The sequence below is a fragment of the Tachyglossus aculeatus genome, chromosome 3 (assembly GCF_015852505.1).
Source record: "Tachyglossus aculeatus isolate mTacAcu1 chromosome 3, mTacAcu1.pri, whole genome shotgun sequence".
Lineage (NCBI taxonomy): Eukaryota > Metazoa > Chordata > Mammalia > Monotremata > Tachyglossidae > Tachyglossus > Tachyglossus aculeatus.
In genome coordinates, this window is record NC_052068.1 from 16318077 (window position 1) to 16345316 (window position 27240).

A 27240-nucleotide genomic window follows, 5' to 3' on the forward strand; every position below is an offset into this window, starting at 1 on the left:
CTTACCTCCTTCCCTTCCCCACAGCACCTGTATATATGTATATATGTTTGTACATATTTATTACTCTATTTATTTTACTTGTACATATCTATTCTATTTATTTTATTTTGTTAATATTTTTGGTTTTGTTCTCTGTCTCCCCCTTCTATGCTGTGAGCCCACTGTTGGGTAGGGACTGTATATGTTGCCAACTTGTACTTCCCAAGCACTTACTACAGTGCTCTGCACACAGTAAGCACTCAATAAATACAATTGATTGATTGATTGATTGATGGATTGATTGAAGTGACCTGTTCAAGGGCACACAGCAGACAAGTGGTGGAGCCAGGATTAGATTGTATCTATCCCAATGCTCAGAACAGTGTCTGGCAGATATTAAGTACCTAACAAATACCATTAAAAATATATATCCATTAGTCTGACAGCACCAACCTTCCCAAATATTTGGTCCAGTGCTCTGCACGCAATAAGTGCTCAATAAATACCTTTTCTGGTCGATTCATTGATATATCAATCACCTTGAGTCTCATAAATGTGCTGATAGTGAGATCCAACAGGACTTTTACTGTATTGTGTGAAGTAGTGTGGCCTAACGGAAAAAACACGTGCCTGAGGACCTGGGTTCTAATCCCAACTCCGCCCTTGCCAGGTGTGTGACCCTGGGAAGGCGATTACCTTCTCTGTGCCCCAGTTTCCTCATCTGTAAAATGGGGATACCTGTTCTCCCTCAACTTTGGACTGTGAGCCCCATGTGGTAGAATGATGATGATGATGGCATTTGTTAAGCACTTACTACGTGCAGAGTACTTTTTTAAGTGGTGGGGGGATACAAGGTGATCAGGTTGTCCCACGTGAGGCTCACAGTCTTAATCCCCATTTAGGGATTAAGGATGGTGTCCAATCTAATTGCTCTGTATTTACCCCAGTTCTTAGTATAATGGTTGGCATATTGTAGATGCTTAAGAGATATGACAATTACTATACCCCCAGTACACTCTGAGGATTCTTGAAAAAATAGTGGGCTAATATGGGTACCAAAAATTCTAGTGGCTACCTAGGCAACGACCTATCAGGTTATAGCAGTATGGTTTAGTGGAGAGAGCATGGGCCTAGAAATCAGAAGGACCTGGGTTCTAATCCCAATTCCACCCCTTGCCAGCTGTGTGACCCTGAGAAGGCACTTAACTTCCCTGTGCCCTAGCATGGCTCAGTGGAAAGAGCAGGGCCTTGGGAGTCAGAGGTCATGAGTTCTAATCCTGGCTCTGCCACTTGTCAGATGTGTGACTTTGGGAAAGTCACTTAACTTCTCTGGGCCTCAGTTACCTCATCTGTAAAATGGGGATTAACACTGTGAGCCCCACGTGGGACAAACTGATCACCTTGTATCCCCCCCAGTGCTTACAACAGTGCTTCACACATAGTAAGTGCTTAACAAATGCCATCATTATTATTATTATTATTGTTATTATTAATCAGTAAAATGGGGATTTAGAGTGTGAGCTCCACGTGAAACAGAGACTGTGTTTAAATCTGTTTAATTTGCATCTACCCCAGCACTTAAAACAGTGTTTGGCACACAGTAAGCATTTAACAATTACTATTATTATTATTATTGCTTTGGGCGGCAGTCACTTCAGCCATAAGTTAATCCATTTTTGGACCCCCTTGGGCCCCCAGCTCTAGAATCAGTTCTTCCTTGCAACTGTTCAGTCCTGAAGTCTCAGGAACAGAGCTTATCCACATTTCCTGATGGGGGCATCCGTCACACACTCCAACTATCCCAACACTGCAGACAAAAGTGCCATTCTCCTTTGTCTCACCACAACATCTCTGGAATCCACTCTTTCTTTTCCATTCAAATTCCCACCATGACAGTCCAAGCATTTAGCATTCTCCACATCAGCTACTGCATCAACCTCCTCACAAACCCCCCTGCTTCTAATCTTTCCTGACTCCAGGCCACGGCCGTCCAGATCGTTTCTATATTAAAAAAAAAAATCTGCCCATCTCTCCACTCCTCAAGAACTTCCAAAGTTTGCCCATCCACCTCTACCTCAAACAGAAGCTTCTTACTATTGGCTTAACAACACTTCATCAGCTCTCCTCCCACCTTACCTGGCTAATTTTCTTCTACAACCCAGTCAAACGCTTCATTCCTCTAACACCAACCTACTCACTGAACCTAGATATCATTTCTCCAATGTGAACTTCATCCCTCTATCTGGCAGACCGCCACTCCCCATCTTCAAAGCCCTAGTAAAATCATGTCTTCTCCAAGAAGCCTTCTCTGACTGATCTCTTTTTTCCCCACCCAATTTGACTTTGTTACTCACTCTACCTGGAGCCCTCAGCATTCACATGAATATCCTTCTACTCCACTGCTCCCACAATCTGTAATTATTGAAATTCCTGGGACCGTCCAGCATGGCGTAGTGAGAAGCAGCATGGTGTAGGGGATAGAGCACAGGCCTGGGAATCATGTAGGTCCATGATTCTGCTTCTGGCTCTGCCACTTGTCTGCTGTGTGACCTCAGACAAGTCACTTCACTTCTCTGGGCCTGTTACCTCATCTGGAAAATGGAGATGGAGACTGGGAGCCCCTAGGGAGACAGGGACTGTGTCCAGCCCAATTTGCTTGCATCCACCCTAGTGCTTAGAACAGTGCCTGGCACATAATAATAATAATAACAATAATAATTGCGGTATTTGTTAAGTGCTTACTATGTGTCAAGCACTGTTCTAAGCACTTGGGTAGATACAAGGTAATCAGGTTGTCCCATGTGGGGCTCACAGTGTTCATCCCATTTTACAGATAAAGGTGAGGCATAGAGAAGTTAAGAGGCCTGCCGAAGATCACGCAGCAGACAAGTGGCAGAGCCGGAATTAGAACCCATGTCCTCTGACTCTTCAAGCACTTAACAAACACCATCATTATGATTATCATTATTATTATTATCATGTCTATGAACCCCATTGCATTGCTCAGGATGGCTCAGGGGAAAGAGCGTGGACTTGGGAGTCAGAGGTCATGGGTGCATATCCCGACTCCACCACTTGTCAGCTGTGTGACCTTGGGCAAGTCAGTTTACTTCTCTGTGCCTCAGTTACCTCATCTGTAAAATGGGGATTAAGACTGTGAGCCCCACGTGGGACAACCTGATCACCTTGAATCCCCCCAGCACTTAGAACAGTGCTTTGCACATAGTAAGTGCTGAACAAATGCCATCATTATTATTATTATTATATTGCTCTCTCCCAAGTGCTTACTGCACACTGTAAACACTCAATCAATACCATTGACTGATTGACAGTACAAGGCACCCTTAAATCTCTATCCAAAAATAGCAATTTGTAAAGGGGATTCCATTTGAATTATTCAACAACTCACTTGGAAGGGTCTAAGACTACTATAATTAGGACTAAGTATTAATTTGTGTCCACCCACTCTGTCTTCATGCATCACCATGATCTCGGAGAAAAGAGCCTCAATTCTTATTAAGTTAATTAGGTTAATTCTGCTTGACAAAATGCAAGTTATCACTTTAACTCAGTGTAGCAATTCAACATCCTCACTGGTGGGATAACAGTGATACTTCATGTTAGTAGAAAGCTTTATTTTTTTAATTCTTGAGGCTCTTAAAGTAGCACTGGCAACTCATTCATTCAGGGTTAGTGTATAAAGCAAATGAGATCAATTTCTAGGTTTTATCGATTGAAGACCTACTGTTATTTTCTAGGTGGGTAATCATGTTCATTTAAATATTGGCAGCAAAACTGAGGCACTGGATCATTTTATTTCTCTATGGACCCACTGAAAATCTCTGATAGTAATAGAAGTAGTAGTAATAATGGTCATTGTAGTCATAGTAGTATTAAGAAGAGGAGGAGGAGGAATAGCAGTCATAGCAGGAGTAGTAGTAGTAATAATAGTGGCATTTGTAAAGCTATTACTATGTACCAGACACCGTTCTAAGCACTGGATCAATAAATGCAAATCGGGTTGGACACAGTCCCTATTCTACATGGGGCTCACAGTCCCAATACCCATTTAACAGCTGAGGTAACTGAGGCCCAGAAAAGTTAAGTGACTTGACCAAGGTTACAAAGCAGACACAAGGTCACAAGTGGCAGATCAGGATTAGAACCCAGGTCCTTTTGGCTTTCGGGTCTGTGCTCTATCCACTAGGCAACACTGTGTAGCAGCATTGGTTGAGCACCCATTTGGTGCTTTGCACTGAAATAGGTGCTTGGAAAGTACAGAATTGCAAAATGACATGTTCACTGCCCACAAGGAACCTACTCTAAAGTGAAAGACAAACATAAAAATATCTATGACCTGAGAGGTCGAATATACCTAAAATGGACATGTATAAATGAGCACTAAGGAGGGCATAAATATATTGATTACTGAAAGAGTAATGAGGCCCATATGAAAGCCCACAGTCTTTGACTGTTCAGTTATGAAAACTAAGAAATTTGAATCAATCCATCATAGGTATATACTGAGCATCCACTATGTGCAGAGCTCACTAAGTGCTTGGAAGAGTATAGCATTCTCACCCATATTGAGCGCACAGTCTGGGGGAACAAATATTAATAGAAATTAAAAAGTAACTTATATAATTTAAAGATATGTACATAAGGACTGTGGGATTGGGGATGGGGGCAAATATCACATGCCCCAAGTTCACAGAACCAAGTGCAGACAATACAGAAAAGAGAGCAAGCAAGTCAGTGTGAATCCAACTTAGCAGGTGCATTCATACTATTTCTTAATATAGGTGAGAAAAAACAGTCATCAGAGTGCCCCAGGGAATAAGTCTTGGCTCTGTTGGAGAAATGGGACCTCCCTTTGCTCTTACTCACCTGTACAAACATTTTCTGAATTTGCAAGTCACTCTCAAGGCACTCATCTTTATCCAGGGAGAAAGCAAAGAGAAGGTAGAGGCACTGTAAAAGGACCCCGGGGAGACCAGATTTTATGACGCTTCCCAGTGTATCCTGAAAAAAAGTGCAAAGGTCAGGCATGTTTTATGGCATGTCCAACTTAAAAGTCAACTTCCTTAATAGCTGTATTATTTACTAAGCTCTTACTATTTGCCAAGCGTTAAATGTTGGAGGTAGATAGGCCGTAAGCAGATCAGACACGGTCCCAGTTCCACATGGGGCTCACAGTCTGAGAGGAAATGGAGGCACAGTGAAGTTAAGTGACTTGCCCATTGCTGCACAGCAGGCAAGTGTTTGAACTGAGATTAGCACCCTCCGATCACCATGGCCGCGCTCTTTTCCACACCGTGGGCCACTGTGTGGGAAGCAGCATTGCCTAGTAGAGCATGAGCCTGGGAGTAAGAAGGACCTGGGTTCTAATCCCGACAGCACCACCTGTCTGCTGTGTGACCTTGGGCAAGTCACATCACGTCCATGTGTCTCCGCTCATTTGTAAAATTGGGATTAAGACTATGAACCTCATGTGGGACAGGGACTGTGTCCAACCTGATTATCTTGACTCTAGCCCAGTACATAATACAGTGCCTGGTGCATTGTAAGCATTTAACAAATACCATTAAAAAAATGAAATAAAATAGAACACTCTTTCTCAACACTATTTGTTCCAACCCTTCGTCTCCATTCTGCCCCACCAATACGCAGAAGCACTCTTTCCTTGCCTTCAGTCTTTCCTTGAATATCAGGAGTCTGGTGTTTAATACTTTTTTGATGCTGAAATAATTTGATCCTCAGTACCTGGAAGAAATGGCTGCATGGGGGAGAATGAGGCATTGAGCTGTGCTCTGGAAAAGTTGGGGAAAAGTAAATTTCACGGTCCAAACATTCAATTTTAAACGAATGCTGGTCAAATTAACTAGAACCAAACCTGCAAACTTCACTGTCCTGATGGTCTGAAACCCAGGACCCCATCTGGGAATTGAAAGTAAACTGTATGCAGCCTGGTTTGACAAAAGACAACTGCACAATGTCATCTGGCAGTTGAGGCTCATTTTGCTCTGCACTTAAAGGAGCTCTTTCCAACATAATATTGGGAGGGAAATAAATCAGAAAATGGAAATCAAAATGTTAGAAGTCATGTTACAGGAACCCCTGAAGGGGTACTTGTCCTATTGTAATTTTAATACCATTTATAACTAAGATGAAAATAATACAGTTTTTATGCTACAACAACTTTTTGTACCTGCAAGTAGGCCTAGTTTTATACATTACCCCAAATCTGATGCTACTTGCAAATTATGACCTAATCAAGAGGTATAAAATTAAACCAGTCTTTCTTAAATCCAAATGACAGAATTCCAATTCTGGGCTAAACCTGGAAGATTGGAAGAAAACATGTTCCTAAATGATGTGATTGTCTTTCATGACCAAATATCAAGTAAATGATGGAAGCTCAGCTCAGAGACTCTAATTTTCCTCTTGAAAAAAGAAACTCCACATTAAGGGAGTTACATTTCCTGGAGTTAGAGCATGACATTCTTTCTAAGCAGGTTGTGCAGAAGATTTCTTAGTCTTGTGAATAATGATGAATTACAATAATGCATAGTACTTGTCCTCATTTGCCGTTTCTGGTCTTTAGGAAATGTGTGTGTGTGTATGTGTGTATGTGTGTGTCTGTGTGTTTGTGTGTCTGTGTGTGTGTGTGTACATGACAAATAGATGGACAGAATCCCTGTCCTACCTGGAGCTGACTGTCAAAGAGGAAGGGAGATTAGGTCTTTTATCACCATCTTAAAGATGAGGGAACTGAGACACAGAGAAGATAAGTGACTAGCCCAAGGTCACAGAGCAAGCAAGTGATGGAGCCAGGATGAAAATGCAGATCTTTTGACTTTCCGGCTCATGCTCTTTAGGTTGTATAAAGGAAGGTGACTTAGCCAAATGGCCCTCACTGCAGCAAATGTCGGGCTCCTTTCCTACCTGAAGCAAAAAGCACCAATAACCAACCATAATAATGAGGAAGTTCCCATTTCCCTACTCCGGAGTTATTAGGGAAGTGGTCCAAACGGAGATGGGGGATGGGAAGAAATGGGGACAAAGAAATTAAAATCAGCAAAATGTTTGAAATTTTTGACAGGCAATTCAAAGGTTCAAAATAACGTTTCAAATATATCAGACAGCTTCTTTCAAAATGTTGCTAGCTAATTTGACACTGTTCTAGTCTTATGGAGAGTCAATCAATCCCTTTTGTCTCCTCTGTGAATGTTTCGGTGATAATGTCTAAACTAGAGGATGAAATATGGCCAAAAAACTTACAGGGTCAGTTTGGGTGAGTAAAAATACAGATTTCAGGAGTAAATATCCATCATTTTCAACATCTCCTGTGCACTGTAGAAATTGTCCAATGGCCAGCCGGGCTGATTCTGAAATCACAGTATTGTTACAGAATATCAATTTCAACATAGAGACACCAATGCAAACTAACCTGAACAGCTGGTTTTATAGAACAGCGTCTTACCTGCAGGCTTGAAAGCAAGCACATTCTGTATTTCTCGGACAAAAACTTTAGAAACTTTGCTAGCGAAGTCTTGGATTCTGGAAAAGCAGACAATCTCAGCAGACTGCTCCCAAGCCTGAAACGTTAACAGGAAAGATTTAAACCGTATTTCTGTGATTGACTTTCCCAAGTATTAAAGTGGAACTGTCATCTCTCTAATTAGATTTATCCTTTTTCCTACTTTTTAAAATACATTCACCAACCCTTATACCATCCTCAGAACACTTTGCAAGAATGTGGTGTTGAAATCATATTCCGTGTAATATCACTTGCTCTTACAGGTAAGGAGACAGCATTGAATAGTGGATTTGTACATTTGTGGCATTGTCTACAGTATCATTTTTGTCCACTTGACCACAAACCCAACTGATCTAGTGTTGATAAAAAAGACATTTCATAATTTTCACATGACATCCAAAATTAGAATATTTCCAATAAATAAATAAATGTCAAACTATTTTATTCAGAAAACATGTTATAAAATAATCTGCCATTCCATGATGGAGAACCCAGTTCTGGATGTTTTCTAATACATTCTCATGTTCACCCAATGCACTTGCAAAACTTCAAAGAGGAATCCTGTAGCAGATTGACTCCAGAGAATAAACATCATGTAGTGAGCAGTGGGACTCTAAAAGGCTCTATGCAATAAAGCAAACTGGGCCATTGTGAGTTGTGCAGTAATTGTATGCTGAGCCAGACACTCCCAATGCATCCCTACCTCCTTGGGAGTAAAATCCTGCTGTTAGCTACATTAACTCTTTCAGGTCACCAGGTGCCATTTGGTGTGCTGAAAGAGTTAAAAATGGCACCGTGGTGGCCTGAAAGAGTTAACTCCACTTCCACTAAAGCCTAATTTGTTCTTAGAGAGAAAAGGCTACATCCTGGGAGAATCTAGCCTGACAGTTCTTAGAACTTTTCTTTCGAAGGGCTGGATAAAGTGATCCATCACCCCTGATAAAGTTGTAATTGACAAGCCAGGAAAGGACATTAACTGCCCTGATCTCTAAATCAAACTTAAAAGAAAACAAATAATCCACAGATTCTGGGGTGAAAGAAAACATTTGCTTCTTAATGACTACTAAGCATCTGACTTGATTTACCAATCATAATAATCATAGTGATATTACGTTGGCTCGTGGAGGGGCCGAACCCCCGGGGGCCGGGGTCCCCCTGAACAGGGAGGCCCTAAAGACTAGGCCTAGGACTACCTGTATATATGTATATGTGTTTGTGCATATTTATTACTCTATTTATTTTACTTGTACTCTATATTTATATATTGTATTCTATTTATTCTATTCTATTCTATAGAATTCCTGTATTCTATTTATTTTATTTTGTTAATATGTTTTGTTTTGTTGTCTGTCTCCCCCTTCTAGACTGTGAGCCCGCTGCTGAGTAGGGACCATCTCTATGTGTTGCCAACTTGTACTTCCCAAGCGCTTAGTACAGTGCTCTGCACACAGTAAGCACTCAATACATATGATTGAATGAATGAATGACCGTCTCTATATGTTGCCAACTTGGACTTCCCAAGCGCTTAGTACAGTGCTCTGCACACAGTAAGCGCTCAATAAATACAATTGAATGAGAGAATGAGGCCCTAAAGACTAGGCCTAGGACTACCTGTATATGTGTATATATGTTTGTACATATTTATTACTCTATTTATTCATTTTACTTGTACATATTTATTCCACTTATTTTATTATGTTAGTATGTTTTGTTTTGTTGTCTGTCTTCCCCTTCTAGACTGTGAACCCGCTGCTGGGTAGGGACCATCTCTATATGTTGCCAACTTGGACTTCCCAAGCGCTTAGTACAGTGCTCTGTACCCAGTAAGCGCTCAATAAATACGACTGAATGAATGAATGAATGAATATTATTACACATTCACATAGTGTCTTCCTTTTAGCTATCTCAAAGTACTTCTTAGCCATTACTTCATTGATTTTCACAATCCTTCTATGATGCAGACAGCATTATTACCTCTGTTGTTCAGATGGGGAAAATTAAGCCCACTGCTTGCAGTACTATAACAACTATCCGGAAATAGCAACCGTCAGATAAGCTACAGAGATCTTGTGATGAGCCATAAATCCGGACTGCTCTCATAGAGATGAAAAGGGCACAGAGTCCCTCCCTCAGACTATGGGAGAGGAGACCGTAGCCAAACATCTCACGGCTACAAGAGCTTTGTGTCCTGAAGGGAAGAGATGATTTCCCCATTCATTTACAGACAGGGTTTCAAAAGTCATCCCCTTAAGGTTGAGACAGTGGAGGAAAGGTTCAGGTTACAGAAAACTGCCACATATTTCACAAAGTAAGATGAGCTCTTTGTGTGGAGTGGGCCCACATTCAGATTCTGAGGAAAACGTAATACTAGTAAATTGAGCCGGGAAGCTATAATATCTTGGAGCACGAAAGGAAATCATATCCACTAAAAGTCATCTTTCTGTTCAGGCCTGCAGTGCTCATTTGGAGACATCAAGGAAAGAGAGAGAGAGAGGGAAAGAGAGAGAGAGACTCTGCAGGGAAAGTAACCCAATTTCAAAATGGGTAAAGTGAGGTAACACCTTTAAGGGGGAAGAGATTTCAAGGGGATGCAAGTGCCAAATGAGAATGAAGCCCAAACCCAGATATACTACCCAGTTAACAAGGAGGAACACTTACCCCTATGCGTTCAAATACATTTTCACCCACAACTAATGAAGACCAATATATTTCTTGGGAAATTATTAAGTGTTTCCACATAAGCCCTGAATCATCATCATCATTATCAACAACGGTATTTATTGAGCATTTACTCTGTGCAGAGCACTGTACTAAGCATTTTGGAGAGTACAACATTCGGTAGACATGTTCCCTGACACAAACTGTAAACAAGCTCTGACGCCCTCCGTTCTTCATGCTTCAGGCATATCTCAACAAAACTAGATGGGATTATAGGATTAAAAGCATCTGACCCATGGTTTGTTTTTTGTTTTTAATGGAATTTGTTAAGTGCTTCCTCTGTGCCAGGGACTGTACTAAGCAGTGGGGTATCTACAAGCTAATTAAATAGGACACAATCTGGGTCCCGCATGGAGCTCACAATCAATCCCATTTTACAGATGAGGTAACTGAGGCCCAGAGGAGCAAAGTGACTTGTCCAAGGTCACACAGCAGACAAGTGGCAGAGTCAGGATTAGAAGCCAGGTCCTTTGGACTTCCAGGCCCGTGCTCTAACCACTAGACCACGCTGCTTCTCTGCGCTTCTGCACTTTCTTTCTGTCACACATACTTATCGTTCAAGTCTCAGAATGCTGTGACTGATCCTCCATTTTGGAACCACATGAAGAAAGGGGACAAAAAAAGGTAACTGATATTTAGATCCTCAGTGAAGTCTGCCTGGAATAACGGTTGTTTTGAAAAGCAAACATTTTTTGGAATTTAAGCAGTTATTTCACTCTCCTACCTATCCTTACTCCTCTCCCACTGCAACTCAGCCCTCCTACTTCACTTCTCTCCCAGCAACCTATTCACTGCACCTCACTCTAATCTCTCTTGCCATTGACCACTGCTCTCACACTTCCTCCTTCCTAAAATGCCTTCCCCATTCATATCTGACTCACTCTCCCCATCTTTAAAGCCCTACCAAAATCATACCTCCTCCAAGAAGCCTTCCCTGACTAATTTCTCATCTTTCTACCCTATTTTTTTCCTCCCTTCTGCATCACCTAAGCTCTTAAATCCAGATCTCCTATGCACCCCACCCCCACAGCATTTGTGGACATATGAGAATCAGCATGGTCTAGTGGAAAGAGCACAGGCCTGGATGCCCAAAGGACCTGAGTTCTAATCCCTGCTCTGCCACTTGTCTGCTGCATGACCTTGGACAACTTACTTCACTTCTCTGTGCTTCAGTTACATCATCTAGAAAATGTGAATTAATACTGTGAGCCCTATGTGGGACTATGTATTTGCTTGTATCCACCCCAGTGTTTAGTACAGTGCCTGGCACACAGAAAATGCTCAACAAGTACCACACTTATTATTTGGGTATTTGGTTGCTTTCCCTACCTGTAATTTCTTAATGTTTATCTCTCCCAGTAGGTCTATTTACTCTATTGTACTTGCCTATTTGTTTAGTACAGTGCTCTGCACAGAGGAAGTGTTCAACAATTGCCATTGATTGATTGATTGATTGATTGTAACCAATAGTTCCACAGCAGACTGGTTCAAGCAGTTGATCTGGTCCCCTTTGCAGTTAGGGAGGCTGAGAAAAGCTTAGAGTGAAGACTTCTTGGGGGGGGAGGATATAAGGGATGATGGAAAAAAAGAAACAATTCGAAAATAGAAAGAGATGCCAACAGGCAGTTGAAGAGCAAAAGTTACTATTTGAGGCTTCCCATAAATTCATTCATTCATTCAATCATATTTAGTAAGTCTTTACTGTGTGCAAAGCACTGTACTAAGCACTTGGAAAGTATGATTCAATTTGTTGTAGATCTGAACTAGTGGCATTAACACTCTTCAAAAATTGGTCAGATTAAAAACGCGATTTTACTACTGATTTGGAGTCTTGTAAGTGAAAGGGGAAACTGTTTCAGTAAACCTGTTTCTTTAATGATTTCCTTATTCACTAGGTTACCCCACTCCCTAACTCTGGTCTGGGTGATTCCTTCTTTCAACCAAAGTACTTAGGTTTTAAAGAGTGCTAATCTGAGGTGCTCTTATCTTTAATCAAGTAAACCCTGATTCTCCTGTGCCCAGAGAAAGAGAAAACATTTCAGGATTGTACAAAGTGGTTGGAGTTTCTTTCAGGGGGAATGCGCTGTTGTAGCAGGTGGAATACAATATAACATATGTGGTGTCAGAACTCAGGAAACAGACTCATTTAGTTTCTTCCATGTTTCTGAATTTTCCCAGTTCTAAAACTGAGCACAGTACCTGCCTTTTCCCTCTTCCCCAGTATATTGGGGTTTGAGGAGCAGGTTAAATGTTGTATAATGCTTGGTACACCTCCTTCAAAATAAATGCAAAATGCAAATAAAGTGTACTTATCATATATGAACACCTGGAAAATTTGCAAGTATTTTTGTTCAAGGGAAGTTCAAATAAATGAAGATAAATCAGTGTTTAATGACTATGGGTCAATTTACCATTTGTTAAGTGAGTATATTTTGGACACGTTGGTTGGACAATAGATTCTGGGCTTTCCTAGTGAGAAATGTCTCACAGTCTTCTAGACTGTGAGCCTGCTGTTGGGTAGGGACCGTCTCTATATGTTGCCAACTTGTACTTCCCAAGCGCTTAGTATAGTGCTCTGCACACAGTAAGTGTTCAATAAATACGATTGAATGAGTGAATGAAATGATAATAGTAATAACAACAATAATAATAAACTGTGGTATTTGTTCACCTCTCTTTGTTGCCCTTGGGCACTTTGCTTTGCTTCCATATGAGTAACGGCCTAGAATTGACAATACCAATACTCAGTAAAACCATGGTCCTCACACTGTGACAAAAAGGGGAGAATCCCTAAATATGTGATTCCTAGGAATTGTATCTTTAGTCCGTAAACCCTGAACCCGACTCCGAGAAAGGAAAGTACCAACCTTCAGAAACAGGGGGAGGAGCCCCAGCAACTTCTTCTGCTGTTCATCTGGGCTGAGAAGAGGAATGGATGGCTCGTATTCCAGAAACTGTCTCTCAAATATTTCCCAGAGGGTGGTGGAGCACTGGACCTGCCCTTCTCGGTGCAATTTGTGCTGCCCAGTATCCTGTCCATCTTCAGCCTTGAAATGGGGTTCCCGTTCTGCATCATCGTGTTCAGCCAATTTTTCTTCTTTGCTCATGACTTAGCTACACACGACTGCTTTAAAGGGAAATTAAAAGGAGTTATATTCTGCCACAGGTTTTCTACTGAGAATCCTGGTTCCTGTGAAAGTTCCAGAGTTAAAACGCTATGACTCTTTTCCAACAAAGCGGGAGTAGTAGCATATACTGACCTCATGTTTTCAGAACATTTGAGCAGCCTTCTTATGAGAGAAAATTCTCTTAGTGGCATAGTGGAAATAGCACAGCCCTGAGACTCAGAGATCTGGGTTCTAATCCTGGTTCTGCCACTTGCCTGCTATATGACCTCGAGTAAATCACTGTGCTCCGGTTCCCTCATCTGCAAAATGGGGATTAAGGCTGTGAACACCATGTGGGGCAGGGACTGGGCCCAACGCATTTTCTTTGTATCCGCCCCGGCGCTTAGTGCAGTACCTGGCACATAGTAAGCACTTCACAAATACCATTATTATTATAACTATTATAATGATAATAACAAATACCATTAAAAATACATCATTTTTTTAAGAAAATGTACAAAACGGTGATGATACTTTGTTTAGCGTATAAAACCTTAGCAGGAAATATAAGAAGTAAAACCACTGACAGCTTGGTGGGGTGTATGTAATGGGCAAAGCTCATATCACTTAGCTTGAAATAGAACCGGGGATGACTCAGTCCTGACAGACTTCCGGGGCAGCTGAAAAGACCCGCCATGCACTATTTTTAGCCCTGGGCAGAATGGCTACTTGTTCCTTTCAGGAATGAACTGAAAGTACAGGTTCCCTTTGCCAATCAACCGTCCCACTGACCAACTTTCCATGACAGCGCAGACTTTCCCTCCCTTAAAATGCAAACTTTTTTAAGTTATGACCTCCCACTTGAGAAGTTTCAAAGGCTGGTGGGCATTCAGTATATGCCCGGTAAGTAGCCACCCTAGAACATAAATGATCAGGAAAAGAGCATGTGCAATTAAAATCTCCAAGGCTCCAATGGGTATTAGGATCTTACTGAAATGAAACACCGTGCAGATCACGACCCAGGGGCAAGACCACAGTCAGAGGACGTGAATTCTGATTCCAGATCCAGCACTCATTTGCTGTGTGACCTTGGGGAAGCCACTTAACCTCTCTATGCCTCAGTTGTCTCATCTGTGGAACGGAAATTGAGAATGTGAGCCCCATGTGGGGCAGGGACTGTGTCCAACATGACTACCTTGTATCTACCCCAGTGTTTGGCACCTAGTAAGCACTTAACAAAAACCATGATTATTTTTATTAATTATTACTAGTATTAAACTGCAAGGAAAGTCTGGAGCATTAAGTGAAAGGCAGGGTCAGCTTTGGATTTTGGGCCACCTTCACTGTCCTCGTGATGTCAACATATCATGTGTTGCACCTATCCATTGCAATGTAACAACAACTGTTGCCAACTTGTACTTCCCAAGCGCTTAGTACAGTACTCTGCACACAGTAAGTGCTCAATAAATATGATTGATTATGAAAACTTTTATGCCTCATCTGGATACAGCAACCAAATCCCCCAGTCAGCTCCCCTCAGAGACCCTGGCTTATGCTCCATTCATGGTTCATTGCCATCCTTTCAACAGTCCCTCAGCCTGGCCTATTTATTGAACGCTTACTGAATGCAGAGCCCTGTACTACTACTACTAATAATAATGGCATTTTTTAAGCACTTACTATGTGCCAAGCACTGTTCTAAGCACTGGGATAGATACAAGGTTATCAGGTTGTCTCACGTGGGGCTCACAGTCTTAATCCCCATTTTCCAGATAAGGTAACTGAGGCACAGAGAAGTTAAGTGACTTTCCCAAAGTCACACAGCTGACAAGCGGCAGAGCAGGATTAGAACCCACAACCTCTGACTCCTAAACCCAGGCTCTTGCCACTAAGCCACGCACGTGCAGGAGTACAATAAAACAGTACAACAGAAACATTTCCTGCCCACAACGAGCTTACAGTCTAGAGGGAGAGACAGACATTAATATAAATAAATAAATTACAGATATTCATTCATTCATTCATTCAATTGTATTTATTGAGCGCTTACTGTGTGCAGGGCACTGTACTAAGTGCTTGGGAAGTACAAGTCGGCAACATATAGGGACGGTCCCTACCCAACAATGGGCTCACAGTCTAGAAGGGGGAGACAGACAACAAAACAAAACATGTAGACAGGCGTCAATACCATCAGAATAAATAGAATTATAGCTATATGCACATCATTAATAAAACAGAGTAATAAATAAGTACAAATAAAATGAACAGAGTAATAAATATGTACAAATATACAGGTGTCAAGTCACCAGAATAAATAAAAATAAAGCTAGATATACACATCATTAACAAAATAAATAGAATAGTAAATATGTGCAAGTAAAATAGAGTAATAAATCTGTACAATCATATATACAGGTGCTGTGGGGAGGGGAAGGAGGCAGGGCAGGGGGGATGGGGAGGAGGAGAGGAAAAAGGGGGCTCAGCTTGGGATATGGACACAAATACATATAACAATGAACCAACAGAGTCCCTGCCCATGATGAACTCACAGCCTGGATGAGGAAAAAAAGCTTCCTCCAGATGAGAAGCACTGTGACCTAGTGGATAGAGCAAAGGCCTGGGTCTGGGCATCATAAGGACCTGAATTCTAATCCTGGCTCTGCCATTTATCTGTTGTGTGACCTTGGAAATATCATTCCACTTCTATGGGCCTCATCTGTAAAATGAGGATTAAGACTGTGAGCCCCAGTTGGGACATGGAATGTGTTTAGCTCATATGTACCCCAGTGCTAAGTACTGTGTCTCATACCTAGTAAGCACTCCATAAATTCTATAACCAAAAATGCTCCTATGGTGTGCAAAAGCAGTCTAGTAGGTGTTTGGGAGTATTCAATACAAGTAAAAGGCAGGGTCCCATCCAAAGGGGGAGGACCATCACCATTCGATACCTGCAAAGGAAGCTGGAAGGCTTCTCTGTGCCTCAGTTTCCCCACCTGAAAAATGGGGATTAAATACCTATTCTCCATCCTCTTTAGCCTACAAGCCCCCATGTGGACAAAGATTTTGTCTAATTGGAGTGTATTATAACTACACTTGGCAGACACTAAGCACTTAAATAACATCCCTAGCACTTAGAACTGTGCTTTGCATGTAGTAAGCGCTTAGTAAGGCCTCCAGGAGGCCTTCCCAGACTGAGCCCCCTCCTTCCTCTTCCCCTCCCCATCCCCCCCCACCCTACCTCCTTCCCCTCCCCACAGCAGCTGTATATATGTTTGTACAGATTTATTACTCTATTTTACCTGTACATATTTACTATTCTATTTATTTTACTTTGTTAATATGTTTTGCTTTGTTCTCTGTCTCCCCCTTCGAGACTGTGAGCCCGTTGTTGGGTAGGGACCGTCTCTATATGTTGCCAACTTGTACTTCCCAAGTGCTTAGTACAGTGCTCTGCACACAGCAAGCGCTCAATAAATATGATTGAATGAATGAATGAACAAATGCCATCATCATCATCATCAGTTTATAATTATCATTATTATCATTGTTATTGCTATTATTAGTAGTACCCATAGGAATATTGAACAATCATGAGTGCAATTTGTCATGCTATCATTTTTAAATTAATGTCATATAAAATAATTATAATAATAACCATTGGTATTTGTTAAGCACTTACTATGCATCAAGCATTGTATTAAGCACTGAAGTAGATACAAGTCAATCAGGTCGAACACAATCCCTGTCTCCACATGGGCCTCACAATCTAAGTAGGAGGAAAAACAGGGATTGAATTGTTTTTTACAAAAATCCATCAGTCAGTGGTATTTATTAAGCACTACTATGTGCAGAGCACTGGCATAATGGATAGAGCATGTGCCTGGGCATCAGAAGGTCATGGGTTCTAATTCCGCCTCCGCCACTTCCCTGCTGTGTGATCTTGGGCAAGTCACTTCATTTCTCTGTGCCTCTGTTATTTCATCTGTAAAATGGGGATTGGGATTGTGAGGCCCACGTTGGACAGGGACTGTGTCCAACTTGATTTGCATGTATCCATCTCAGAGCTTAGTACAGTTCCTGGCACACAGTAAGCACTTAACAAATATCATCATTATTATTATTCTTACTAAGCGCTTGGGAGAATATAGTACAACAGAGTTGGCTGACACATTCTCTGCTCCACAAACCTGAGGCACAGAGAAGTTATGTGACTTGCCCAAAGTCACATAACAGGTAAGTAGTGGAGCTGGGATGAGAAACCAGATCTTCTGACTCCCAAGCTCATAAACATATAATAATAATAATAATAATAATATTAATGGCATGCACTGGGAAGGTTACAAGGGGCTCACAGTCTTAATCCCCCTTTTACAGATGAGGTAACTGAGGCACAGAGAAGTGAAGTGACTTGCCCAAAGTCACACAACTAAGTGGTGGAGCCGGGATTTGAACCCATGACCTCTGACTTCAAAGCCCGTGCTCTTTCCACTGAGCCATGCTGCTTCTCCAAGACTCAAGTCACTACATCCTGCTCCACAGACAAAGGGAGACCTGCCTGGCTTGGACTGCGCTGCCAGTTGCATTTGCATTCATTCATTTATTCATTCAATAGTACTTACTGAGTGCTTACTGTGTGCAGAGCACTGTACTAAGCGCTTGGGAGAGTGCAATAGAACAATAAACAGGCTCATCCCCTGCCCACAATGAGTTCCCCCCAACCAGCCCCCACCTCCCTGTGACACTGCAGATGGAGAACTCTTGGGAAGTGACTAGCTAAGATGTCTGAATGAAAAATATATGCTGACAAGTAATGGTTTTATCAAGAAAAACTCAGAACAATATAATAACAATAGTGGCTTTTGTTTAGCGCTTACTTTGTGCCAGGCACTGTACTAAGCAGTGGGGTAGATACCAGATAATGCTGGGGTGGATACAAGCAAGAGCCCACTCTTCTAGACTGTGAGCCCACTATTGGATAGGGACTGTCTCTATATGTTGCCAACTTGTACTTCCCAAGCGCTTAGTACAGTGCTCTGCACACAGTAAGCGCTCAATAAATACAATTGATTGATTGATTGATTGATTGATATTGGACACAATCTCTGTTCCACGTGGGGCTAACAGTCTTAATCCCCATTTTAAGGATGAAGTAACTGAGGCACGGAGAAGTGAAGGGACTTGCCCAAGGTCACACAGCAGACAAGGGGCAGAGCCGGGACTAGGTCTTTTTGACTCCCAAACTCGTGATCTATCTATTAACCCATGCTGCCAATGGATTTTTTCAGGTTAGGCGAGCAGCTGGAAGGTATCTGCTCTTCCTCCTACACTACATCCTGCCATTCAAGTTTTAGAACAGATTATCCAACGATGAATATAAGAAAGAATCTCATTATTGACCCCTTAGGTAGTCAGATCATTCCCTGGGGAATGAGATTCAGTTTCTCCTCTCTTAGCAGTTTAAGCACAAATGCTGCATTAATCATATTATACACACTTTCCCCCATTAAACCAATCCTTGCCATTTCAAACTCCCTTTTCAAGGTGAAATTCACAGGTTATGTAGAAGTGAAAAAAGGTAGTTTATTAATTTTCCATTTATTAATCACTGAGTAATATCTGCTCAAACACACTGTTTTCTAATTGGGGCATGTATTAAGGTTTAACCAACTCCTGTATCATTTGTAATTACAGAATCTCACGAAGAGTACCTTGGGCTAAATACTATCCTTTAGAAAGATGACACACAGAACTGTCTCTCGGACAATACTTATCAAAATGAAAGTTGGTACTATATTTTATCTCTCATTCTAAGAAATAGAGGACCTCTAAGCCCCAAATAGATGGCTGCTCTGACAAACTTAAAGATTAAAATCAATTTTCTTTCCTCTGTCATTACGTGTCACCTCATATGTTCTCAAATTGTCAATGCTGGATGCAGAAACCGTGACTTTTTTTAATATACATTGTTGTAAATTGCCCAAAGGCCTTAATGGTGGGAACAGACTGTAAATCCAATGAATAAATAATAAAACATTCATTTTCCACAACATGTAGTTTAAAATAATTTGCTTCTTTTCTGTCTGGAATGAGTAATAGAAAATCGGAGTCAACATGTCTCAGCCAAACCTCCTTCCAGAACACACTTCATCTTCTTCTAGAGACATAGAAGCCAAACCTGACTGAAAATATACTTTTAATGTCATGTAAACTGGCAGCACACAAGGCTCTCAACCACCCTACCAAATAATGGGATCTAAAATCTCCTGGGCAAAGCTCCATTGGCCATTTTGGGGAAACACAGCTTCGATTTCCTGGGAATGTGGAATTAAACAGTCAAAGCTCAGGTGTGGGGCGTTCTAAAGAGATGTCTCTAACACCCAAGTGATCTGAAAGAGTCTGCAATGCCGTGAGTCCTATTGATGAATTATCTGGGCAAGGGTGATAGTTCAGTTTAGCTTTGTCATTCGAGGTTTTTTTTGTCTAAGTATCCAGGTAGTTGTGGCTAAGTAGATCTGCCAAGGAGTTGTATCTGAAAAGAAATAGTTCCACAAATCTGAAGCCAACTCTCACCTAGCACCACTGTCGAGGAGATTTTAACACTAAAGGCTAGTGAGGATGAGATGGCTAGTGGGAGCTAGAATTTTCCATCTGTATCCTGGTCAGTTAAAAGTGGAACCTTCTGTGTGATTTCAGTAGCTAGCTAGTCGCAGTCTGCCTCCTTCCCACTTTTGCGCTCTCCTTGAAAGAGAACCTCTCCATTTGTTTGAGTGGGTAACAAGGTTTGGTGTATCTTCCTCTGACAACTCCCAAATGTCTACAAAGATAGCATGCTTTTAGAGGTTTTGCTTCATCATGTTTATAAATCATTGGATAATAATACTACTAATAATAATTGTGGTATTTCTTCAGCACTTACTTTATGTAACTAACTTTACTAAGTACTGGGATAATAAAAATAACACTAATTGTGGTATTTGTTAAGCACTTACTATGGGTCAGGCACTGTACTAAATACTGGGGTAGATAGCAAGAATAATAATTGTAGTATTTGTTAAGCGCTTCCTATGTGCCAAGCACTGTACAAAGCACTGGGGTGGATACAAGCAAATCGGGTTGGACACAGTCCTTAGCCCCCCTGGGACTCACAATCTTCATCCCCATTTTACAGATGGGGTAACTGAGGCCAGAGAAGTGAAGTGGCTTGCCCAAGGCCACACAACAAAGAAATGGCAGAGTCTGGACTAGGACCCCTGACACCCAGGGCTGTGCTCTATCCACTAGGCCATGATAGATACAATAGAGTCAAATTGGACACAGCCCCTGCCCTATATGGGGCTCACAGTCCAAGAGAAAGGGAATACGGGGCATTTAATCCCCGCTCTACAGATAAGGAAACTGAGGCATAGTTGAGGGACTTGCCCAAGGTCACACTGCAGACAAGTAGCAGAGCCAGGATTAGGATCCAGGACTCTAACTCCCAAGCCCTCACTTTTTCCACTAGGCCAAGTTTTCATCTTTGAATTTGAGTGGATGTTGCTTCTTTTAGACTGTGAGCCCACTGTTGGGTAATGACTGTCTCTATATGTTGCCAACTTGTACTTCCCAAGCGCTTAGTACAGTGCTCTGCACACAGTAAGCGCTCAATAAATACGACTGATTGATTGATTGATTGATTTAGCTGTTAACTGTTCAGAGCCTCGTCCTTTGTCTTGTTGCTGTGGGTTGGAGACCCCATCCCCAGAATGAGGACTTTCCCTACCAGAGTCCGTGACGGCAAGTGATCTGCATCACAAAATAGAGGAGTAGAAATGACCCAAACGTACATTACCACATTTTGGGCCAACTCATAGGGGGTACCACAACTCCACAGCTGACTCTTCTCCCATGCCAGAAGTGACATGGAAACTGCTAGCTGATGTCAAATGAGGCTACTGTTCCCATCAATGTGTGACAATAACAATGTTCCATAACTCAATTGCTCCAATGTTGGTGTGTAGTACCCTTCTGTTTGTTTTGGTGTTGCACTCGTAAAGTTTAAACCTACTAAACGCCATCCTCTGGAAAGCCCAGTTGGGTAAAGCACAACCCCAGGGATACAGAAGCCAAAGAGAACGTGAGGAGGTAGACACAAAGCAGTACTAGATAATTATGGTCCTTGTCAATTGTTTTCTCTGTGCCATTCATGCTGGGAAAGAGGCTCAGATTCAACCTCTGAGGCACACAAAAGGGATGCACAGTGAATCTTGCCCCATTTCACAGACAAGGAAATGGAGGCAAAGAGAGGTTACCTAGCATGACCAATATAACAAAGCAGTGCGACGGCTCCCAGTGCTATATTTATGACCACCAGAGAGTACTCCTGGATAGTAATTCTCCAGGTTAAGGTGTCTAGAGAGGCTAAGCTTTCATGTAAAATCTTTTCAAGCCCCATGCCCCCTTGCTTTGTAGGAAAGGAAGTGGAAAAACACTGACAAGAACAAAATTCTGACAGAACAAAATTATTTCTTTTAAATGAACTGTTAACTACATTTACCCAAATTTGCATCTACTTCCTGGGTTTAGCAGGTGCTATATGGAGGCTTACTTTTTTCCCCAGAGTTAGTAAAGCATATAGGTGCCTTGAGGTGGCTCTTCAGACCCCTCTCACTTATAATTGTTCATTCGTTCAATCGTATTTATATAATATTCTTTATGGAGCCCTTACTGTGTGCAGAGCACTGTATTAAGTGCTTAGGAGAGTACAATACAACAATAAACAAACATATTCCCTGCCCAAAATGAGCATACAGTCTAGAGGGGAAGAGAAAGACATCAATACAAATAAATAAATTATAAATATACATGTAAGTGCCCCGGGGCTGGAGCGGGGACGGAACAAAGGGAGCAAGTCAGGGTGCTGCAGGAGAAAATGAGAGAAGAGGAAAGGAGGGATTCAGTCTGGGAAGACGTGTTGGAGGAAACGCACCCCTAATAAGACTTTGAAGTGGGGGAGAGTAATTGTCTAGGCTACCAAGATGGTATTCCCTAAGGAGAGAAAGCTCACAGTTTCACCCCCAAGACATCTCACTGAGTAATTTATTTATATGAATGTCAGTCTTCCCCTCTAGATTGTAAGCTCATTGTGGACAGGGACGGTTCATTGTTGAATCATACTTTCCCAAGCACTCTGCACACAGTAAAACCTGGGTGCATTCACTTGACTGACTGACTGAATCGTGTCTGCGACGAGCCCCCGCTCATATCGATAGAAGAAGGGCAAGTCAGACTGCCAAGGAGAAAGCAGTAGTTCATACAGTGCAGGAAGTGAAACACACTCTTCTGTTCTCCCTGGTATTTCAGATGAAATTAATGTTCAATAAACTAGCAGAGTGATTAAACGACATTTACCGGATTGCTAAGGACAAGCAGTTAATCACTGCCAGATGAATTTGGTGATGAGAGCACTGACAGGAGGGAAATGAGGAAACCAGGAGGTGAAAAGTATTGACGTAGCTCTGCCTCGCTTCCTCCAGTTGGGAAGTCCCAAGGCAAGGAGTTTGAGAAACAATGTGGCCTAATGGATAGAGCACTGGCCTGGGTGTCAGAAGGACCTGGGTTCTAATCTCAGCTCCACCACTTGTCTGTTGTGTGACCTTGGGCAAATCACTTCACTTCTCTGTGCCTCAGTCATTTTATCTGTAATAATACTACTAATACTAATTATAATTCTAGTATTTGTTAAGTGCTTACTATGTGGCAAGCACTGTTCTAAGAACTGTGGTAGATACAAGTTAATCAGGTTGTCTTGTGTGGGGCTCACAGCCTTAATCTCCATGTGCAGATGAGGTAACAGGTACAGAGAAGTTAAGTGGCTAGCCCAAGGTCTCACAGCAGACAAGGGCGGAGCCAGGATTAGAACCCACGTTCTCTGACTCCCAAGCTGTGAACCCCATGAGAGACATGGACTTTGTCTAAACTAATTAGCTGGTATCTACCCCAGTGCTTAAGAAAGTGACTTTAGCATTGTAAGTACTTAACAGATCTGATTTTTAAAAAATGGAGGGGAGAGGAATAGTTATCATGTACCAGGTGTTCCCCAGCTTCTGAATATGCTCAGATTCACTTCCTTGAACTACTTGAGCATGACAATGGTGCTTATTGAGTATTTACAATGTACAGAGTACAGTATTAGGCACTTGGGAGAGTACAGCACAATCGAGTTGGTAGAAAAGATCTCTGCCCTCAAAGAGCTTACAATCCTATGGGACTCAACCCATCAATGTCAGCAGCAAAATCTTAATGGGCTTGTGATACCTGCTGATGGCTCCACAGATTTGGGGCCTCTGCCATTAATAATAATAATAATAATAATGGCATTTGTTAAGCACTTACTATGTGCAAAGCACTGTTTTAAGCACTGAGGGTTTACAAGGTGATCAGGTTGTCCCACGTGGGGCTCACAGTCTTCATCCCCATTATACAGATGAGGTACCTGAGGCCCAGAGAAGTGAAGTGACTTGCCTAAGCTCACACAGCTGACAAGTGGCGGGGGCCAGGACTAGAACCCACGACCTCTGACTCCCAAGCCCGGGCTCTTTTCACTGAGCCATGCTGCTTCTACAACCTAGCAGTTAAACTAGCAGATAAGCTGCCGTTCTTATGTCTCTGAGCAGTTTCCTGCTTTCCCTTCCCTTAGGGTCTGTCCAGGGCGGCTGGTGAAAAGTCCTTGGGCTCCATGAGACCTGCTCGGTAGGGCCACTAGCTTATCCCTAAATCACAACAGGAGCCATCCTCCCATCAATCATTCAATCAATTGTATTCGTGGAGCATGTGAGCTCTTTGTGGGCATTCATTTATTCATTCAATTGTATTTATTGAGCACTTACTGTGTGCAAAGCACCGTACTAAAAGCCTGGGAGAGTACAATATAACAACAAACAGGGAACGTATCTACCAAATCTGTTCTATTGTGCTCTCACTAGCATGTAACATAATGTTCTGCACACAGTAAGCTCTCAATATATGATTGATTGCAGAGCACTGTACTAAGCGATTGGTAGAGTTCCATACAACAGAGTTGGTAGACATGAACCCTACCCTTAAGGAGCTTATAGTCTAGAAGGGGAGACAGACATTAAGATAGATTGGGGTAAAGGAAATAGTAGAGTATAAGAATATGTACATAAGTATTGTATACAAGTGAGCCCGAAATAGCACAAAGAATTGATCTCACTCTTTGTAGCAACCTGGCCTAGAGGGTAGAGATGCTGCTCATATCCTTATGCTTAGCTGCTTCCGCTATTTGTAATTTATTTTAACGTCTTTCTCCCACACTGAACCCCTTGAGTTTAGCTTTCTGACCACACACACCTCTATTCAAACATTACAGGTGAAACAACTGAAAACCCTCACATCTTCGTCCCCCAGAGAAATAACTATGGCGATAGTGTTCACTTAATTCTGAAAAGGACAGACACTAGGCTACATTTCACTGACATCTCTTAATTTAGCTACCAATATCTTTGCTTTTTGAATGTCCCACACTCTTGTGTCTTTTACCCGTTCTTTTACCCTATTCTGTAATGGAGAACTGTCAACCACTTATCCTTTCTTTCTCTTCCAAATCTAGCATACAACCTCTTAGTAGGTCTTCAAGAGACCCGAGAGAATCAGTGGCTATTCCCTAAGTGAGGAACTCCTTGTGTCTCAATGAGAAGACCAGAAATGTTCCCCAAATTAAAGAATTCCCTTTCTGAATTGATCTTGTTCACTCATTCCTGACTTCTAGCTCCAGGGCATCTGAACCATCCAAAATCATGGTCACTGCTCCTGCTCCCAAAGCGGTCCCACAGAAGAATATTCTGACCTCGTGGTCTGTTCAGTGTCTTCCAGGAGGTTTTTGGTTTTTTTGTAATAAGTCCTTTCCTTGTGGTCTGTCTTGAGGGAAATTGGGAAGAGCAGTTTCCTTGTTACTGGATTCTAATTCCTGCTCTGCCACTTGCCTGCTGTGTGACCTTCAGGAAGTCACTAAACTTTTCTGTGCCTCACTTCCCTCATTTGTTCTCCCTCCTACTTGGATTGCGAACCCCATGTGGAGCATGACAATTTTGTATCTAATTCCAGATCCACCACACATTGCTGTGTGACTTTGGGCAAGTCGCTTCATTTCTCTAGGCCTCAGGTACCTCATCTGTAAAATGGGGATTGAAACTGTGAGCTCCATGTGGGACAGGAACTGTGTCCAACCCAAATTGCTTGTGTCCACCCAGTGCTTAGTACAGTGCTTGCTTGGCACATAGTAAGCACCTAACAAATACCATTATTGTGGGAAGCAGCATGGAATATGGGAAGCAGCACAGCATATTGGATAGAACCCAAGCCTGGAAATCAGACGGTCATGGGTTCTATTCCCAGCTCCACCACTTGTCTGCTGTGTGACCTTGGGCAAATCACTTAACTTCTCTGTGCCTCAGTTACCTCATCTGTAAAAAAATGGGGATTACGATGGTGAGCCCAATGTGAAACAGGGATTGTGTCCAACCTGATTAAGTTGCATCTACCCCAGCACTTAAAACAGTGCTTGGCGTACAGTAAGTGCTTAACAAGTACCATAATTATTATTTATCTTTATTATTATCTACTCCAGTGCTTAGGACAGTGCTTGGGACATAGTAAGCACTTAACAAATGCCAATAATATCATTTCTATTGTTATTATTATTGTTGTTATTACTCCTACCTGCCTTCCTGTGAGCTATATGGGTTCTAAATCTCAGGACAGCCAATTTGTAATAAAGCAGCATGGCCCAGTGGAAAGAACTCAGGCTTGGGAGTCAGAGGTAGTGGGTTCTAATTCATTCATTCATTCAATCGTATTTATTGAGCGCTTACTATGTGCAGAGCACTGTACTAAGCACTTGGGAAGTACAAGTTGGCAACATAGAGAGATGGTCCCGACCCAACAACGGGCTCACAGTCTAGAAGGGGGAGACAGACAACAAAACAAAACATGTGGACAGGTGTCAAGTCATCAGAATAAATAGAGATAAAGCTAGATGCACATCATTAACAAAATAAATAGAATAGTAAATATGTACAAGTAAAATAAATAGCGCAATAAATCTGTACAAACATATATACAGGTGCTGTGGGGAGGGGAAGGAGGTAGGGCGGGGGGATGGGGAGGAGGAGAGGAAAAAGCAGGAAAAGGGGCTCTCAGTCTGGGAAGGCCTCCTGGAGGAGGTGAGCTCTCAGCCACTTGTCAGTTGTGTGACTTTGGGCAAGTCACTTTACTTCTCTGTGCCTCAGTTCCCTCGTCTGTAAAATTGGGATTAAGACTGTGAGCTTCACGTGGGACAACCTGATTACCTTGTATCCCCCCCAGCGCTTAGAACAGTGCTTGGCACGTACTGAGAACGTAACAAATACCATTATTATTAGTAGTAGTAGTAGTAAGAAAACATTTCTTAGCAGAGAAAGCACGAGAAGCAGTGCGACTCAGTGGAAAGAGCCTGGGCTTGGTAGTCAGAGGTCATGGGTTCAGATTCCAGCTCCACCACTTGTCAGTTGTGTGACTTTGGGCAAGTCATTTAACTTTCCTGTGCCTCAGTTACCTCATCTGTAAAATGGGGATTAAGACTGCGATCCCCACGTGGGACCTGATCACCTTGTAACCTCCCCAGTGCTTGGAACAGTGCTTGGCACATAGTAAGTGCTTAATAAATGCCATCATTATTATTTCTTCATTTCCAAAGTAAAGGTTGTTATTTTGAAGACAATTATTTCATATTGAATTTTTCCTCCTTTCTAGTCAACCAATTTGTGAACCAGTGGGATTTAGAGGAAAGAGCACAGGCCTGAAAGTCAGAGGGCCTGAGTTCTAATCCCAGATCTGCCGCTAGTCTGCTGTGGGACCCTG

General features: G+C 42.1%; 1 protein-coding gene across 1 annotated transcript in view; it reads right to left on the minus strand.

The window, feature by feature from the left end:
* Positions 1-13344, minus strand: part of WDFY4 (WDFY family member 4) — a 442717-nt gene extending 429373 nt beyond the window's left edge. Inside the window, exons 1-4 of the mRNA XM_038744298.1 lie at positions 13105-13344; positions 7463-7577; positions 7261-7367; positions 4867-5001 (exon numbers count right to left, since the gene is read on the minus strand). Of these exons, the coding sequence (XP_038600226.1) occupies positions 4867-5001; positions 7261-7367; positions 7463-7577; positions 13105-13344 (597 nt within the window). The remainder of the gene's footprint in view (positions 1-4866; positions 5002-7260; positions 7368-7462; positions 7578-13104) is intronic.
* Between the last annotated feature and the right edge of the window lie 13896 nt (positions 13345-27240).